The sequence below is a fragment of the Tachypleus tridentatus genome, chromosome 7 (assembly GCF_004210375.1).
Source record: "Tachypleus tridentatus isolate NWPU-2018 chromosome 7, ASM421037v1, whole genome shotgun sequence".
NCBI lineage: Eukaryota > Metazoa > Arthropoda > Merostomata > Xiphosura > Limulidae > Tachypleus > Tachypleus tridentatus.
Window position 1 is genome coordinate 77,800,076 of NC_134831.1, and position 18,935 is coordinate 77,819,010.

General features: G+C 34.0%; 1 protein-coding gene across 4 annotated transcripts; it reads left to right on the forward strand.

Moving 5' to 3' along the window:
• Nucleotides 1–18,171, forward strand: LOC143256031 (uncharacterized). 4 transcript variants are annotated; one of them, XM_076512610.1, is made up of 6 exons: nucleotides 1–148; nucleotides 5,468–5,662; nucleotides 7,043–7,174; nucleotides 10,426–10,460; nucleotides 12,772–13,072; nucleotides 14,926–18,171. In XM_076512610.1, the coding sequence occupies exons 2-6, from the start codon at nucleotides 5,482–5,484 to the stop codon at nucleotides 15,033–15,035; spliced, it is 759 nt and encodes a 252-aa protein (XP_076368725.1). In that variant the 5' UTR covers nucleotides 1–148; nucleotides 5,468–5,481; the 3' UTR covers nucleotides 15,036–18,171. The 4 variants fall into 4 exon arrangements, with proteins under 4 accessions (XP_076368725.1, XP_076368726.1, XP_076368723.1 ...); XM_076512611.1 differs by having other exon boundaries at nucleotides 10,426–10,502; nucleotides 14,889–15,055; XM_076512608.1 differs by having other exon boundaries at nucleotides 3–148; nucleotides 10,426–10,502.
• The last annotated feature ends 764 nt before the right edge of the window (nucleotides 18,172–18,935 follow it).

Sequence of the window (18,935 nt, forward strand, 5' to 3'; positions counted from 1 at the left end):
CTCACACGTCACCTGTGACGTGAAATGTACGTGGGCATACAAGATAAATAAATCAAGTTTTCTCAAATGTCATATTTCTTGCTTTCTAGAAGTTAATAATCTTCAGAACTTTTGTCTGCAAAGCTGTGATTCAACTTCGAAAGAAAACGTAAGACTTTTTTACATAACTTTTCGCGGTTTTAGGGTTAGTCCTTGTGTTACTTTCTCAGACAGCATATTTACGTGTGAGCTGTAGCAACAAAATGTTATTCTGAACCTTCCTAGATGTGCAAGCGATGTTCTCGACTAAACTTTACCGTTCTTTTATCTATCTTACCAATTTTTACCTATTGCACATTTATTTTCGTTTACTGGGAACCTAATTTAAACAAGGAATTTTAAACACGTAAGAAAGTTTCATATTTATAAAGGAAATTATATATTATTAGTCAGAAGTGGTTGAATTTAATTTGTAAATTAGAAAGAACGAATGGAGAATATGTACATTAAATATGTACATTTCTTCCCTAGACTTTAGAAAATTGATGTGATTTTCCCAATCACGTATGTAATGATTTGATAAGATCGCTACCTGGAAGTTAGCTGTTTATTTCTATTCATAACGAAGTTTTTACACATTTGCTTTTCAAGGGTTTCACATTTTCATTTATATTTGTTATACAAATAATACTGAGTGATACGCTTTCGGTTCGTTTCAGAATTTTTGCGCAAAGCTATATAACAGTTATCTGCGCAGAGCCGTCTAATTTTCATTTGCTTCACTTTCCAGTGAAAATGCAACGTGCCATCAGTGTCCATCGCTAATTCTTAAATTATTCTTGTCGAACTAAAAAACTTGATTTGACTGTCACCCTTATAATGCACCACCAGTTTCAAAATGCTGAGTACGATTTTTGTCAACGGGACGCAAAAAAAAAAAAAGATCTTCGGGCTCATTTTTTCTGCACGCTAACCACTCGGCCACACCTGACTCTCCGAAATAGTTTCTGACATCCAATCCAGAAAAAAGGGTTAACAAAAAAAAACGGTTGAAGTTTTAAAGTATTTTTTCTGTTTTTAGTTGCAATGTTAGTTGCTCATTTTTACTGGTTGCACAATGTTAGCATCATTTTACAGGTTGCACAATGTTAGCATCATTTTTACTGGTTGCACAATGTTAGCATCATTTTTACTGGTTGCACAATGTTAGCATCATTTTACTGGTTGCACAATGTTAGCATCATTTTTACTGGTTGCACACTGTTAGCATCATTTTTACAGGTTGCACACTGTTAGCATCATTTTTACAGGTTGCACACTGTTAGCATCATTTTTACAGGTTGCACACTGTTAGCATCATTTTTACTGGTTGTACACTGTTAGCATCATTTTTACAGGTTGCACACTGTTAGCATCATTTTTACAGGTTGCACACTGTTAGCATCATTTTTACTGGTTGCACACTGTTAGCATCATTTTTCGTTATTGAAGTCTCTGTATTTGATGAAAGCATAGTAATCTACATTTTCCACATCATTCTCGTCAAGGAGTGACATCGGTTATACGACGTTTACTGTTTCAAATTTATGTATATTTTTGTCCTCTCAAAACATTTAGTAGGGTAAAATAAAGTAAAAGCCATCTACGTATAAGTAATTAAAACATGAATAGCGAAGCTAAACATCTTCCTTACTAGATAAAGCACGTTTTATCTTCTCACTTTCTCTTTAAATACCATTTACCTCAACAGCACCAAAAATGACCTTTAGCCTATATGAAAAGTTCACGCTTATTTTATTGTTAGTTGTTGTTTCATGTGTCACTTGACCTCTTAAAGTAATAATAAAATAGTTACTAAAACTACATTAAATAAACTATTTACTTACGAACTTTGAACGTCATAGGTCCAACTAGTGCAAATAATAATTATAAATAGCATGGTATCGTAATAATAATTGTTAATAGCATGGTTTCGTTACAATAATTGTAAATAGCATGGTATCATGATAATAATTGTAAATAGCATGGTATCGTAATAATAATTGTAAATAGCATGGTTTCGTATAAATACAAAGAATAAGTTCAAATGGTTCATGAGTTCATGTAGTAACCAGAATCTGTTGATAATCAGTATTTTTTAATTATTTCAAAGGACCCTTAACAACAACTAATAAATAGCTGGTGTCTACAATATTTCATAATATATATTTTTAATTCAGATAGTTTAAACCATTTGAAATATCCATTTGAAATATGGCTGTAACGTTCAATATATTATATTGATATTTCTTACAAATTGGGCGCAGGTTTGGTTTTTGGTTGGTTTTTGGAATTTCGCACAAAGCTACTCGAGGGCTATCTGTGCTAGCCGTCCCTAATTTAGCAGTGTAAGACTAGAGGGAAGGCAGCTAGTCATCACCACCCACCACCAACTCTTGGGCTGCTCTTTTACCAACGAATAGTGGGATTGACCGTCACATTATAACGCCCCCACGGTTGGGAGGGCGAGCATGTTTGGCGCGACTCGGGCGCGAACCTGCTGGGCGCAGGTAGCCAAGCTGCTTTATACCATAAAACACCAAATCAACCAACCAATTCTTGCAAACGAAGTCCCGTAGATCAGCAATACTCTGCAGTATCTAAGTCCTGCGTTGGATTCCCCAAGTTAGGCAGAGCGCAAATGCCCTCTTTTTATAGCTTTGCACTACAGCCCACACATACACACACACACTATCTCACTTAAAGTTGTCTCTGGGGTTGTTATTACCACTAAAAACGATTTTTTCAGTCATATTCCTTAGGATACAAATTTTGCAATAGTTATAACCACTTTTCCGTGTCAACTAAAAACAATGAGAGCTGTATTAATTTGTAGTTGCATTGTTGCTGTTCATTGATCGTTTGTTTGTTGAATTTCGCGCAAAACTACACGAGGGCTATCTGCGTTAGTCGTCCTAATTTAGCAGTGTAAGACTAGAGGGAAGACAGCTAGTCATCACCACCCACCGCCAACTCTTGGGCTACTATTTTACCAACAAATAATAGGATTAACCGTAAAATTATAACACTTTCAGGGCTGAAAGGGCAAGCAAGTTTGATACGAATTCTTTAATAAATATATATCTTTATCGGAAGTTGTGTGATTTCCAACTTTACATCTGCTCCAATATAAGAAATTATTTAACACAATCTAAAAAAACATTTAACATTATTTTTTAAATTTTCAAGTCAGTTTGTTATATACTCATTTTAGGGTAATGACACAATAAAAAAAATTGAATCTTATGTCAGTTTATTAAAGCTGAAATAAAATGGTCGTCTGATAAGACGACAACAAGGAAGGTTGTTGTAAAATAAACATCTCACCTGCCAGCAAATGAGCGATGTAGTTACTATCTGTAGTTCTATGCACGCTATGAGATCTTTTGTAACTTTATCACACATGAATCAAAAGCAATGTAAATATGTTTACTCATCATTGTGAAATAGCAATACACATGTTGATGTTTCAAGTAGTTATTTAATCTCTTGTTATCAACTTTGCAACCATGAAGTTTTTAAACTTAAGTTAAGGCCACTGAAGTAAAATCGATATTACCAGTTCAATCATCGGTGATAGCTTTTAGTCAACCAGGCCTGGCATGGCCACATGCTTATGGGGTTCTTGACTTCCAATCTGTGGGTAGTGGGCTCGATTATCCTAACGAACATGCTAGTCCTTTTAGCCGTAAGAGCGTTCTAACATGATGGTCAATCTCACTATTTGCTAGTGAAAGAGTAGCCCAAAAGTTGGCGGTAGTTGATGGGGATTAGCTGCTTTTCTTACAGTCTATCATTTCTAAATTAGGGGCGGCTAGCGTAGATAGCCCTCAAATAACTTTGTTCATTAGTTATGTATATATGCGACAAAACAGAAAGATAATGTTCCTGTTCATTAGTTATGTTTATAAGCGACAAAACAGAAAGATAATGTCACTGTTCATTAGTTATGTTTATAAGCGATAAAACAAAGATAATGTCATTGTTCCTTAGTTATTAGTATAAGCAATTAAGCAAAAATATATCATTGTTCATAGTTATGTTTATAAGCAAGAAAGCAACATATAATGTCATTAGTTATGCTTTTAAGCAACAAAGCAAAAATAATGTCACTGTTCATTACTTACAAATTCTTTATTTAGGGCTCCATAACTTATTCATAACCACACAAACTTAAGCTATAATTCTTAATTCATAACCATACAAACTTAAGCTATAGTTATTAATTCATAACCATGCAAACGTAAGCTATAATTATTAATTCATAACCATGCAAACTTAAGCTATAATTCTTAATTCATAACCATGCAAACTTAAGCTATAATTATCAATTCATAACCATGCAAACTTAAGCTATAATTCTTAATTCATAACCATACAAACTTAAGCTATAATTGTTAATTCATAACCATGCAAACTTAAGCTATAATTGTTAATTTATAACCATTCAAACTTAAGTTATAATTCTTAATTCATAATCATACAAACTTAAGCTATAATTATTATTAATTCATAACCATACAAACTTAAGCTATAATTCTTAATTCATAACCATACAAACTTAAGCTATAATTGTTAATTCATAACCATGCAAACTTAAGCTATAATTGTTAATTCATAACCATGCAAACTTAAGCTATAATTCTTAATTCATAACCATACAAACTTAAGCTATAATTGTTAATTCATAACCATACAAACTTAAGCTATAATTCTTAATTCATAACCATACAAACTTAAGCTATAATTGTTAATTCATAACCATGCAAACTTAAGTTATAATTATTAATTCATAACCATGCAAACTTAACCTATAATTGTTAATTTATAACCATTCAAACTTAAGTTATAATTCTTAATTCATAATCATACAAAGTTAAGCTATAATTATTATTAATTCATAACCATGCAAACTTAAGCTATAATTCTTAATTCATAACCATACAAACTTAAGCTATAATTGTTAATTCATAACCATGCAAACGTAAGCTATAATTGTTAATTCATAACCATGCAAACTTAAGCTATAATTGTTAATTCATAACCATACAAACTTAAGCTATAATTGTTAATTCATAACCATGCAAACTTAAGCTATAATGCTTAATTCATAACTATACAAACTTAAGCTATAATTCTTAATTCATAACCATACAAACTTAAGCTATAATTCTTAATTCATAACTATACAAACTTAAGCTATAATTCTTAATTCATAACCATGCAAACTTAAGCTATAATTCTTAGGCACTCTGCTCCTACAAACAGTATACTATACAAAAACCATAGGATAATAAGACCAAGCAGGTCTTTTCCTGACTACTTTAGACTTAATACATAAAATTATAGACAAATATGTTTGAAACGACTTTGTTTATAAATTCGGCACACTGACAAAGAAACGCCTAGTTAGATAACATGGAATAAGCACGTTATTGTTACTAACCAGGTTCGTCTGTGACAATGGGACGCAAACTGCTTGTGCCCTGGCTACGAGAATTACTATCCACTAACACAATATCTAAAGTAGAATGGATAGACGAAAAAAACGAGATCTTTAAAATCCCCTGGAGACACGCTTCCAGTAAAGCTTGGGACGAAGAAACAGATACAAGACTCTATAGGCTATGGGTCGAGAACACAGGTTAGTTCATGAAAATACAATTTATTTTCCTCAGTGTTCCACCAACTAGTTCTTTCTTAACATGATTTAGTTACTAAGTATACAGCCCCTCTCAAAATACGTAGCTCCTATTAAACACTTTTAAGTTATTATTTATGGGATAAATTACATAGGTAAATTTTTATATGTAGGCACGAGTAAAGTAGTAAATCTATATAATCAATTTTTAAGAATTGTTACATTAATAGAGTACATATTCATTAATCTGAATAAACACAATGCTACGTCACGTTATTTGGGGGGTCGGGGTACTTCTTAGTAAATCATCGTAAGTGAAAGTGTATTATTAAACGACAGTGCGTTAGTATAAGATACTTAAAGGGTTTGAAAGAAAATAATGTTTAATGCAAGGATTCAAATGGCAAGATATATATAAACTCTTCAAAATGTCTGTTTTAAAATAGTTTAGAACCAAAATCATTTTAATTACCGATGACTAGCTTTTAGACTTTGTTTATTTGTCGTAATTTCTGCTGATATAATTCAAACACATGTTGTAATTTTATACAATAACGAAAATTCTATATATGTAAAACCACGGACTACTTGTAGTATGTTTACATTGTAAAATATAACTCTTTCACTCTGTAAAACAGGCTACTTCTAGTAAATTTACATTGTAAAATATATCTCCTTCACTCTATAAAACCACAGGCTACTTGTAGTAAATTTACATTGTAAAATATATCTCCTTCACTCTATAAAACCACAGGCTACTTGTAGTAAATTTACATTGTAAAATATATCTCCTTCACTCTATAAAACCACAGGCTACTTCTAGTAAATTTACATTGTAAAATATATCTCCTTCACTCTATAAAACCACAGGCTACTTGTAGTAAATTTACATTGTAAGATATATCTCCTTCATTCTATAAAACCACAGTCTACTTGTAGTAAATTTACATTGTGAAATATAACTCTTTCACTCTGTAAAACCACAGGCTACTTGTTGTCAGTTTACATTGTAAAATATAACTTTCACTCTGTAAACCCACAGGCTACTTGTTGTCAGTTTACATTGTAAAATATAACTCCTTCACTGTGTAATACCACAGGCTACTTACAGTACGTTTATGCAGTAAATACATCTTTCACACTGTAAGGCCACAGTAAATTATATTTTTTCATAAAGAAAATTCTCTATAAATTGTTTATTGATGAAACAAAACATGATTTGAAGAAACATTTAGTAAACCGCTATCACTAACATTTTAACTTTGTGAACTGCGGCTTTTCTAAAATATTATGATGCTTTAAAACGAAATGTTTTATATGGTTAACTTGCTTATTGTTTTTTATAAAGTTCTAGTCTGAAATACTCTTTCTGTATTGTGATAGGGAAGACAGTTCCACCGGATATAAAATGTAGGAAACTAAAAGCAAACTTTCGCTGTGCTCTGAGGAGCCGTCCTGACATCGAGGAAGTGAAAGGACTCAGAACAAAGGAATACAGGGTCTTTCGTTTCACAGGTAACGTGTTTTAAAACCAGATAATGTTAAACAAGCATGCTCTTGTACTACCAAGTAATGTTAAACAAACATGCTCTTGTACAACCAAGTAATGTTAAACAAACGTGCTTTTGTATAGCCAAGTAATGTTAAACAAACATGCTTTTGTACAACCAAGTAATGTTAAACAAACATGCTCTTGTACAACCAAGTAATGTTAAACAAACATGCTCTTGTACAACCAAGTAATGTTAAACAAACATGCTCTTGTACAACCAAGTAATGTTAAACAAACATGCTTTTGTACAACCAAGTAATGTTAAACAAACGTGCTTTTGTATAGCCAAGTAATGTTAAACAAACATGCTTTTGTACAACCAAGTAATGTTAAACAAACATGCTCTTGTACAACGAAGTAATGTTAAACAAACATGCTCTTGTACAACCAAGTAATGTTAAACAAACATGCTCTTGTACAACGAAGTAATGTTAAACAAACATGCTCTTGTACAACCAAGTAATGTTAAACAAACATGCTCTTGTACAACCAAGTTATATTAAACACGCAGGCTCTTCTAGAACTAAGTAATGTTAAACAAACACGCTTTTCTATAATCAAGTAATGTAAAACAAACATGTTCTTCTACAACAAAGTAATATTAAACAAATGTTCTTCTACAACCCAGTAATATTAAAAAAACATGCTCTTCTATAACCCAGTAATGTTAAACAAGCATGCTCTTCTGTAACAACAGAATATTGTTGTGGTAAATTGTACAAGTAGAATATTTTATTGTGAGAGAATGTTTGTTTTTGAATTTCGCGCAAAGCTACTCGAGGGCTATCTGCGCTAGCCGTCCCTAATTTAGCAGTGTAAGACTAGAGGGAAGGCAGCTAGTCATCACCACTCACCGCCAACTCTTGGGCTACTCTTTTACCAACGAATAGTGGGATTGACCGTAACATTGTAACGCCCCCACGACTGAAAGGGCGAGCATGTTGGTGTGACAGGGATGCAAACCCGTGACCCTCAGATTACAGTCGCACAACTTAACCCACCTGACCATCCAGGGGCCGTGAGAGAAAGTAATATAGACATTCATTTTGAATTTTTACTAATAAAATGGTTTACCATCGGAATTATTGTATAAATAATTGATAGAAAATACTGTATGTGTCAATTGTTTTATTACAATCGATATATAAAGTTTTTCTTCACCAAAAAGTAACGGACTTAATAACAAGTGTAGGAAACATCCTAACGATCTTATTAAAAGGTAGCACAAAATAAATAAACATAATCAAGTGCTGGTCAAATGGGATAAGTACCGATACCTCTCCTTCATTGTGAATATTTATTACTGTTCTTGGTCTGCCAACATGGCGTCAATGGTATATGAGTCTATAGTACGCAACCGCTGGCACACACTTCTTGTTCTCAGATATGAAGAATAACAATCATCAAGCAGCGACTCCTAACATGGTCTGGTGGTTAAGGTGCTCGACTCGCAATCTGGAAATTATGGACTCGAATCGTCATCACTTAGCAGGCACGCTATTTGAGCTTTGTTGGCGTTATAATGTGATTTTCTGTTCGATTTTACCATTCGTTGGAAGAAAAGTAGTCCAACACTTGATGATGGTAATGTTAACAGTTGTCTTCCCTCTAGTCTATCATTGCTAAATTAGGGACGGCTAACGCAAATAGCCCTCTTCTAGCTTTTCTCAAAACTCAAAACAAACAAAATCGTCCGACAACCGATTGACAAAGAAAATAGTATATTATTTTAGATGAATTGAGGACATATCTAGCACAATGCTTCTGTGCTGCCGTACGTAGTGGTTTTTATTTTACACATTATTTAAACTTTTTAGAACACTCACAGGTTTGTTAAACAACATTCTCCATGATGAGATTTTCTTACAGGAATCCATATGAATTAATGTCTATAACTTTTATCTTTGAGGAAAAATATTAGTCATTTTTTTACTTGAAATGTTTGATTTCTTACTTTCTGTACTTTTGTTGTTAACATTTCGGGTATATGATGCACATTAATAACACTTATAACGAACACTACTTTTAATAATCCCATTACTGTCACATGGTAGGCCCAGAACATCTCATCCAGTGCCATTAATAATTAGTTTCTGATACCTTTTCTCCCTTTATCAATCATTTGTCCGTGATCGGCTTTCAGGCCCAGCATGGCCAAGCGCGTTAAGGCGTGCGACTCGTAATCTGAGGGTAGCGGATTCGCATCCCCGTCGCGCCAAACATGCTCGCCCTCCCAGCCGTGGGGGCGTTATAAAGTGACGGTCAATCCCACTATTCGTTGGTAAAAGAATAGCCAAGAGGTGGCGGTGGTTGATGATGATTAGCTCCTTCCCTCTAGTCTTACACTGCTAAATTAAGGATGGCTAGCGCAGATAGCCCTCGTGTAACTTTGCACGAAATTCAAAAAACAAACAAACAATCACTGGATTTTAAAAACATTCTATTTATTTATAGAATAGACATTAATGAACTTTGTTTTAAAACAAAAATAGAAAGGAATGATACCAATAATTACTGATAAGGTAAAATAAATTATGAAGTGACGTTTCGACTATAAGACACCTCAAGATCGATTTGCTGAAAGCTAGCCATATATCCTCCCCCATACAATAATTTCATTATTACCTTTGCATTTTCAGATTTGAATACCATGTAGGCCCGGCATGGCCAGGTAGATAGGGCGCTCGACTCGTAATCCGAGAGTCCCTGGATTGAATCCCCGTCACACCAAACAAACTCGCACTTTCATCCGGAGGAGCGTTATAATGTTACAATCAATCCCTTTATTCGTTAGTAAAAGAGTAGCCCAAGAGTTGGCGGTGGGTGGTGGTGACTAGCTAGCTGCCTTTTCTCTAGTCTTACACTGCTAAATTACAGACGGCTAGCGCAGATAGTCCTCAAGTAGATTTATGCGAAATTCAAACCAAACCAAAGAATACAATGTAACTACATTAAAGTTGTATATGTCAAATAATTATGTATTCTGTTTGATTTTATAATAATGAAATCATATACTTACGTGAATATGTGTCATTTTTGAAGTGGTAAGATATTTTATTATCCTTCTGTTAATGTTTTAAACTGTATCGAGAAATATGTGGAGCCAAACTTACATTACTAATTGCACATTCTTGTCAAATGCAATATTTTTGTACTTCTTGTTTATTAACTTACTAACCTTACTTTGTATGTGTGTTTTTGTTGTGTTTTCCAGAAAAAAGAAAGCACAAAACAACTCATGAAAATCAGGTAAACAATAGAGAAGCGTCGTTGAACGTGTTTAGTAGCAATGTAAGTACAATTGTAAAACTGCACATAATTGACTTTACGAAACGTAAAACTTTTCTGATGAATTGAAAGCAATGTTCAGGCCATAGTAAGATTTTGTTTTTGTATTTTTCATTGTTTATAAAAGAAAAATGTATGAGGGAAATGTATGTTTGCAAAAAATATGTGTTTATTGACATTATGAGAAGTGGTTTAGTTTGTTTTGAATTTCGAGCAAAGCTATACGAGCACTATCTGTGCTAGCCGTCCCTAATTTAGCAGTGTAAGACCAGAGGGAAGGCAGTTAGTCGTCACCACCCACCTCTAACTCTTGAGCTACTCTTTTACCAACGAATAGTGGGATTGACCGTCACATTATAACGCTTCCATGGCTGAAAGGGCGAGCATGTTTGGTGTGACGAGGATTCGAACCCGCGACTCTCGGATTACGAGTCAAGTGCCTTAACCACCTGGCCATGCCGGGCCTTATGATAAGTGTTTATTTTTGTGCGCGTGACAAAAATCATGTAACATTTATATTACAAGAGTTTAAAACTGTCTAAGTGAGTAAAAAAAGATAATAAAACGAATTGTCACCTTTCTTAATTCAAATACACAAGTTAGTAATTTATTTTTGGTAATACAGTGGAGATTAACTTTAGGATATGCGATATGTTATCATTGTGAGATGTTACACCTTATATTTTAAAGAATTGTAGCAATTTAACTTTGTAAAAACATGTCCTCATTAACCAGTGAATATATATGTTGAATGCTTTGGTGAAAAAGGTGTGAAAATATCACTGACCGAGACGCTTTGGATTCCGGAATCATTATATTTATTTATATAATCGATTAATTCTGGTTAAACAAAAAAATGAAAAGAACTGTGCGATTGATTAATGTAAGGAAAATTGGAAATTAGAGTGGACTGATTAAACTTATATTGTTATTATTATTGTTACCTAATTAATTAATATGCTTGTTTAAATAAATCGTACAGCAAATGGTAAAGATTCATGGTTCTCGACTTATTAGCGCATAAAATCTCTAAAACAATAACAATTAAATCACAGTATTCGATTATTCATAACTAGCCCAGAAGTTAGTGGTGGGCAGATGCTCTTGACTAACTACTTTCTCTCTAACCTGAGAATTCAAAAATACAAACAGTTATGTGCAACTGGCTTTTCAAAAGTTTGGCCCGAAATTCAAAGACGAACAAACAAAAATTCTAAAGAACTGAAGTAAAAATCCTATACCTCGAGCGTTTTCGAAAGATGGACCTTTCTTCTTCAATGGCAAACTAGGGGTTCTAAAGAACAATAGCTTTTTATAGATGTTTGTTTTGAACCAGTTCCATGGTGGTTTATCTGTTGTAGCAATCACATGGAATGGAACCACAAATTTTATCGTTGTAAGCGCGTAATTTACCGCTGTTCCAGGGGGAGAGGGGACTCGTCTCATAGATCAGTCGTAAATATTCCAAAGTTTTACTGCATGTATGCAATAACAACACTAAAATAGTTTGCTTTGATTTGTTTCGAAATTCTATTCTGAATTTTTAGAAATGATAAATGTATCTAATATCAAATATATGTTAAAGTTGACAAAGGGTGGACGAAAGAAATGGAATTACAATCCCTTAAAATTATTATAGTATTTAAGATAGGTAAGGTCACTAAAATTAATTCTGTTTTTTTATTGATTTAAGTGAAAGACACAAAAATTCCAAATCTCAGAACATAATTAGCAATTGCAGTAGGAGTCTAATATGAAGTAAGACTAATATTTTATTTTATAACTAGCTGCACAAAAGTTATTTAAATTTATGATTAATAAAAGGTTATTTTAGAATATTAAAAGTTGTTTCTCTTACATGCAGTTGTAAAGAAAAAACACGAAAAAATCCATAAAAATTTCCCCATGGACCTAATGAATCTTCATATCGAATTTGGTAAAGGTCCATCCAAAAAAGGTGAGATTATGGTAAAAAAAAAGTGATCATAAAGACTGTAAAATGAATATTGCAGAACTGAAAAGTTCTATGTATGTACCCCCCACATGGACTTAAGGAATCCTAAACCAATTTGGGTGAAGATCCATCCACACCCTGTGAAATTGTTACATGGACATATAACAAACAATACTATTGTATTTGTAAAGATAACAAACATTATATTCAGTAACTAATACAAACTAAAGATAAATATTTTTATATTTGTTTCTGGCTATCACAAATGAAAAACTCTGCAGCGCTTATTAAAATGTTTCGAATCTTTTCTTTGGTCAGAATAACACGACAGTTCGAGAAAATTCCTATCATATTCCTGTCTCCCATCAAGACGACTTTATCTTTAATGACTCAGAAATTCCCTCTTTCATGACAGTTAAAAACCCTACATATGCTGAAATCTTCGCATCTGATTTATCCTCTTTACTGCAAACGAATGAATCAGAGAATGGACTTAGTTTTGCAAAAGACATAAACTTCCATGATGATTATTCTAGTTTGTCCTTTATGGCATATTTCGAAGAAGATTTTGGAGATTCATACAATGGAATACCGTACAGTTTTTTTGGAAACAAAGGAGGTAAGACCTTATATATTCATTTTGTTGAAGATTGATTCACTAATGTGTTAGTACATGCTCGTTTGTTTTGGAATTTCACGCAAAGCTACACGAGAGCTATCCGCTCTAGCCGTCCCTAATTTAGCAGTATAAGACTAGAGGTAAGGCAGCTACACCCACAGCTAACTCTTGGGCTACTCTTTTACCGACGAATAATCAGATTGGCCATCAAATTATAAAACCCCTCACTGCTGAAAGGGCAAGCATGTTTGGTACGACGGGGATTCGAACCCGCGACCCTCAGATTACGAGTCGAATACCTTAACCCACCTGGCCATGCCGGGCTAATACATATTAAGATTTTTTTTTTAAATGGAATAATGTGTGTAAACTGAATTTTAAATGTTGGATAGATAAAAGTTTTAACTACAAGTTTGTTTTGTTTTAGAATTTCGCACAAAGCTACTCGAGGGCTATCTGTGCTAGCCGTTCCTAATTTAGCAGTGTAAGACTAGAGGGAAGGCAGCTAGTCATTACCACCCACCGCCAACTCTTGGGCTACTCTTTTACCAACGAAAAGTGGGATTGACCGTCACATTATAACACTCCCACGGTTGGGAGAGCGAGCATGTTTGGCGCGACTCGGGCGCGAACCCGCGACCCTCGGATTACGAGTCGCGCGCCTTACGCGCTTGGCCATGCCGGGCCGGTTTTAACTAACAAAACGCTCTTGAGATGAGGGTGGCCATTAGTTAGCGTGTCGGTCTGTAGAGCTGATGTTTCGTAATTTGCGTCCCGTTGGTTTAAAAAAATAACAATAATAAAACGCACCACGCCCTATATAACCGTGGATACATTATAATAGTGGCAGTCAGATTCCAGCATTCAGTCGAACACGAGCAGATCACGAGTCATTAGTGGCTCGTGATGATTAGCTACCTTCCCCTCCAGTCTATCACTTCACAATCAGTGAAAGCTGTCGCACATATCTCTCGCGAACTTCAATAAGCCAAACAAACAGACATTCTCATCAGAAAACCAAAATACGAGTCGAGAAGCATTAATGTTAGCAAATAAGACTTTATCATTTTGACGTCGATCAGCTACCCGGAAACATAATAATGTATCTCAGTATTTAAAACTGGTATCACGTCAACTTTGGACATAGACACTGTTAGCGTTATATTAAAATACTGGATCCAAGAAGTTCCGTAATGTTGCAGACGGCACAGTTTAAACACTGTTGCTTCAAACGTAGATGACGTCACTTTGGAAACGAAACTTTAATTTCTGAAATAACAAATTGCGTTGTTGTTTAAGCACAAAGCACACAGCTGGTTTACTGTGCTCTGCCTGTCGAGGAAATTTGAACCCTGGATTTTAGCGTTATACATCCGTAACTTTACCCCTGAACCATCAGGGGACAGAGATACCTTAAAGAATTATATTAACACACTCTCTATCTTTGTTTGTGTTTGGTTTAAATTATTATGTAAATTCATAATAATTTTGTTTGTTCCCCACTGGTAAAACAGTGTGTTGACGGACTTAGACCGCTAGTAGAAACGGGATTTCGATACCCGTGGTGGACAGAGCATAAATAGCTCATTTCGTAGCATTGTGCCTAATTCCAAACAAACAAAACATGTTCTGTTTATGATAGCTACTAATACTTGATTCATTTGTTGTACTAGTATTTAATATGTTAAACATTATTGTTTTTTATATTATATTTGAAAATGTTTGTATAATTCTTTGCGGAACAAAGTTTTCGTAGATTCTCCCATAATTTGTTTATTACATGTCCTATAATATATAAACATTTCTTATGTTCAAGGTTTCTCTGATGAATTTTTATCATGAACTTCCAACAGATTTAGAACCAATTATTCCATTAGCTCGTGAACAGAAGAACGTGGGCACTAAAGACAAAACGAGTGGTTTAGAGCTGGACTTGACTTTTTTAAAACAATTAGAATTTTGATACAGCTAATAAGTTCAAGGTGAAGTATCGCTTACATTTAGTATTTTTAAACAGACAAGCGTAATAATGAGTGAATATATCATCCACTTGTTGACTGGAAAATACCAGATTGTGAAGTTAATTAAATAACAGACTATAAACTATAATTATAACGACAATTCAATAACGGATTATAAAATATAATTGTAGAGTTAATCAAATAACATATCATAAATCATAACTGTGGCGCTAGTTAAATAATGGATTGTAGAACATACTGTAGAGTTAATTTAACTAAAAACAGAAGAAATTCTGTACGTTCTGAATGGTTGAGAGGATTTTTTGTTGTTGTTTCGATATTTTTATATTTTTTTACTTGCAGTGGCATGTAGTATATTGCACTTAGGATCTTATCCAGTCATAAATATTCGATTTTTGGTAAACGTATAACATGTGTAATTGAAGGTACAACCTGTTCATCAATTTATTCACATCTTTTCCGTATTTGCGTTATCTTTAGGGTGTATTTTATCTATCAAAGCGTAAACGTAGTTCGAATGTATTCGTCAGTATCATTTATGTTTACCACCTGTAGAACACTTCAACCTCACTATCAAACAAATTGTTCTAAACCTTTTCATAACAAAGATAAAGCCTTGTGGGGTTTAACACAAAAACTTCTCTTAACGTTTGTTCAAAATATTAAAATTTTTGATAACACACTTTGTGTTGTTTGGTATTAGAACAAAAAAATAAAAGGTTGATAGGTCTTAATGGCAGAACAAGAGACAAAAATCCAAATTTCGTTCTAATTTATCGCTACATTATATAATAAGCGTGACAAATTTTGTACAGATTTGCATGTAGTATGAATGCGTACAGTTACAAATAGCAGATGTTTATGACATTTCAAGTTTATTAAAAGACTGAAATACGTTTGTTTAAAACATTATATGTATTACATTATCTACTACATAATTTCAAAATGAGTCAATGTGAACTTAGTTAATTTCAACGTTTCTAGAAATATTAATACGTTAAAAGTTTAAATTTAACTAATGTTTTATTAGTAAATTATGCATTAAAAAATTAAAATGGTTGGTCTTTAAACTCGAAATTTATTGAGGTTCCCATCGAATTTTACAATTTTTGAAAACAATTTAAGAACCATATTGGTCATGATTCTATGACTTTGTTGGCTATATAATTGCTAATAGCAAATTAGTTACACAAACGAAAATTAAAACATAAACAGAAATACCATATTTTTTTGTGTCTGATCCCTCTAATTATTTATGGGATCTGTCATATATTTTATATAGAGAATGAATAATTTTATTTCATTTTTTGATCAGTTATTAACACTGAATGTTATATAGGGGAAAACATAATATCACTCAATATCATACAATAACAGCTAGAGTACCCTACCCTGGACAAAAGTTATGTTAATTCAAATATAAGTGAAATGTTAACTTAAGACATGAAACGTTGTTTCCCTTATGTGTAATTGTAAAACAAAATCGTCCATAAAAAGCAAAATGCAAAACTGAAAAGTTTTATATACCCATGCATGGACATAATGAACCTCCAAACCAATTTTGGTGAAGATCCATACACACCCTACGAAGTACTTACATGGGCATACAACACAAAGTATTGTAATATTTATACACCGCCCGAAGTAGTTACATTGATAAGCAACAGACAGAACTATTAAATTTATATGTTTGTTCATGTAACTGACCCGGCATGGCCAGGTGGTTAAAGTACTCTTTCGTAATCTGAGGATCGCGAGTTTGAATCCCCGTCACACCAAACATGCTCGCCCTTTCAGCTGTGGGTGTTATATAATGTTACGATCAATCTCACTATTCGTTGTTAAAAGATTAGTCCAAGAGTTGGCGGTGGATGGTGATGACTAGCTGCCTTCCCGCTACTCTTACACTGCTAACTTAGAGACGGCTAACACAGATAGCTCCAGTGTAGTTTTGTGCGAAATTCAAAAGCAAGCAAACCATGTGACTACTTCGGACGGTTTATAAATATACTAGTACTGTTACATTTATATAGGTGTAGGGACACTGATAGTAAAAAGTACACGAACAAGTTTGTATCTGTGTGTTAATATTTCTTGTAACATAAACTATCATCAGTTGTAATAAACAATATTGTGTTTGTCCCACCAGGGACTTACCCCTGAACTTAAGAAATCAAAACGATAAAATTCGAGTCTCATTTCATTCCTGCTGTGCACCTATGTTCTAAATTTAAATTTTTTTTCTATTTTTTTCGCGTGAAAATGGTGCATTTTAAACGCATATAGTATAATATAACAAGTTTGTTTGTTTTTTATTTCGCGCAAAGATACACGAGGGCTATCTGCGCTAGCCGTCCCTAATTTAGCAGTGTAAGACAAGAGGGAAGACAGCTAGTCACCACTACCCACCGCCAACTCTTGGGCTACTCTTTTAGCAGCGATTGACCATCACATTATAAAGCCCCCATGGCTAAAAGGGCGAGCGTATTTGGTGCGACGGGGATTCGAACCCGCGACCCTCAGATTACGAGTCGAACGTTTTAACCCATCTGGCCATGCCGGTCCTACATTTAAGTAAGGAACAAGCATAGAATAACATATTTCTCAATTCTACCGAGAGAAGATATTCATATACAAGTTGGCCCGGCATGGTCAGGTGGTGAGGGCACTCGAGTCATAATCTGGAGGTCACGGGTTCGAATCTCCGTCACACCACACACGCTCGCCGTTTCACTCGTGAAGGCGTTGTTATGCGACGATCAATCGTACTATTCGTTGGTAAAATATTAATCCAATAGTTGGCGATGGGTGGTGAAGAATAGCCGCCTTCCCTCTAGTTTTACACTGCTAAATTAGGGACGGCTAGCGCGGATAGCCCTCGTGTATCTTTGCGCAAAAAACAAATAAACAAAAGAAAGATATACAAATTTTAAATATATTCTAATAAAACCTTTCTAATGTACTGAATGTGTTATTGAGTTGGTATTTACTGTGTTTTTTTTAATAAAATCCCTTCATTTTGTTGTAAAACCATGTTTTCATTCAGAGTTTGTTTATATATATGAAAGATTTTGTAACTTTTAAAGTGGTGGTTAAACAAGTAAATAAAGAAGCTTTCCCAGCTATTTTATTTGAAACTGTAATGCCTAGATGTATATAGTTAGTGTTATCAACTTTCCTTACACACAGATCAGAATTTAAGGTCCGTGATATAGAAACGTAAAACTTGTTCGGAATGAAGAGAGTTCTGAAGAACATGTATAGACTGAATGTTGCTAATGGTAGGCTGGCCTCACGTCAACTAAGGCGAGGTTTTCTCAAATGTTTAATTTTTTATCCTCAGCTCTAACTACGAAAAATGTTGAACTTTAAGTTGAACGTCATGGTATCAAACCAATGAGAGCGTATGTAGCTAATGTTCTTCCTGTTTTATTTAAATTATGCTGTTTCATTTTACTGCTTTAATCACTTAGTGGTTGATTTCAAAACAGACCGTAGCCAAGTGGTTAGCCTCTCTGGACTGTTAATTTGCGGATTCAAGGTTCGTTTCCCGTTAGAACAAGGATTTTGCGAGCGATGTAAATTATTCAGATCTTACTGTTAGAGCAGGCAAGAGTAGCCCAAGCGCTGGTGACAGATGCTAGTGACTAGTTGCCTTCCACAATGTCTATTTTCTCATAATTATCTCAATATCTGCACTAACACGTTTTTTTTAATTGAACTGTTCTTTAACGTTATAAAGTTTTTATAATATCAGCAATTGTTTTAACAATAAAGTGTGAGTTTTTGTGAGACACATCGGGCTATCTGTTGAATCCACTGAGAGGAATTGAACCCTCTGGTTTAGCGTTGTAAATCCATAGACTTACCGCTGTACTGGC

Excerpts from the sequence above, each read along its gene's own strand:
- LOC143256031 (XM_076512608.1), top strand. The coding sequence starts at position 5,482 with ATGGGACGCAAACTGCTTGTGCCCTGGCTACGAGAATTACTATCCACT. Across the intron at positions 5,663-7,042 it reads GCTATGGGTCGAGAACACAG|GGAAGACAGTTCCACCGGAT; the intron begins GTTAGTTCATGA and ends GTATTGTGATAG. Across the intron at positions 13,073-14,925 it reads TTTTTTTGGAAACAAAGGAG|ATTTAGAACCAATTATTCCA; the intron begins GTAAGACCTTAT and ends AACTTCCAACAG.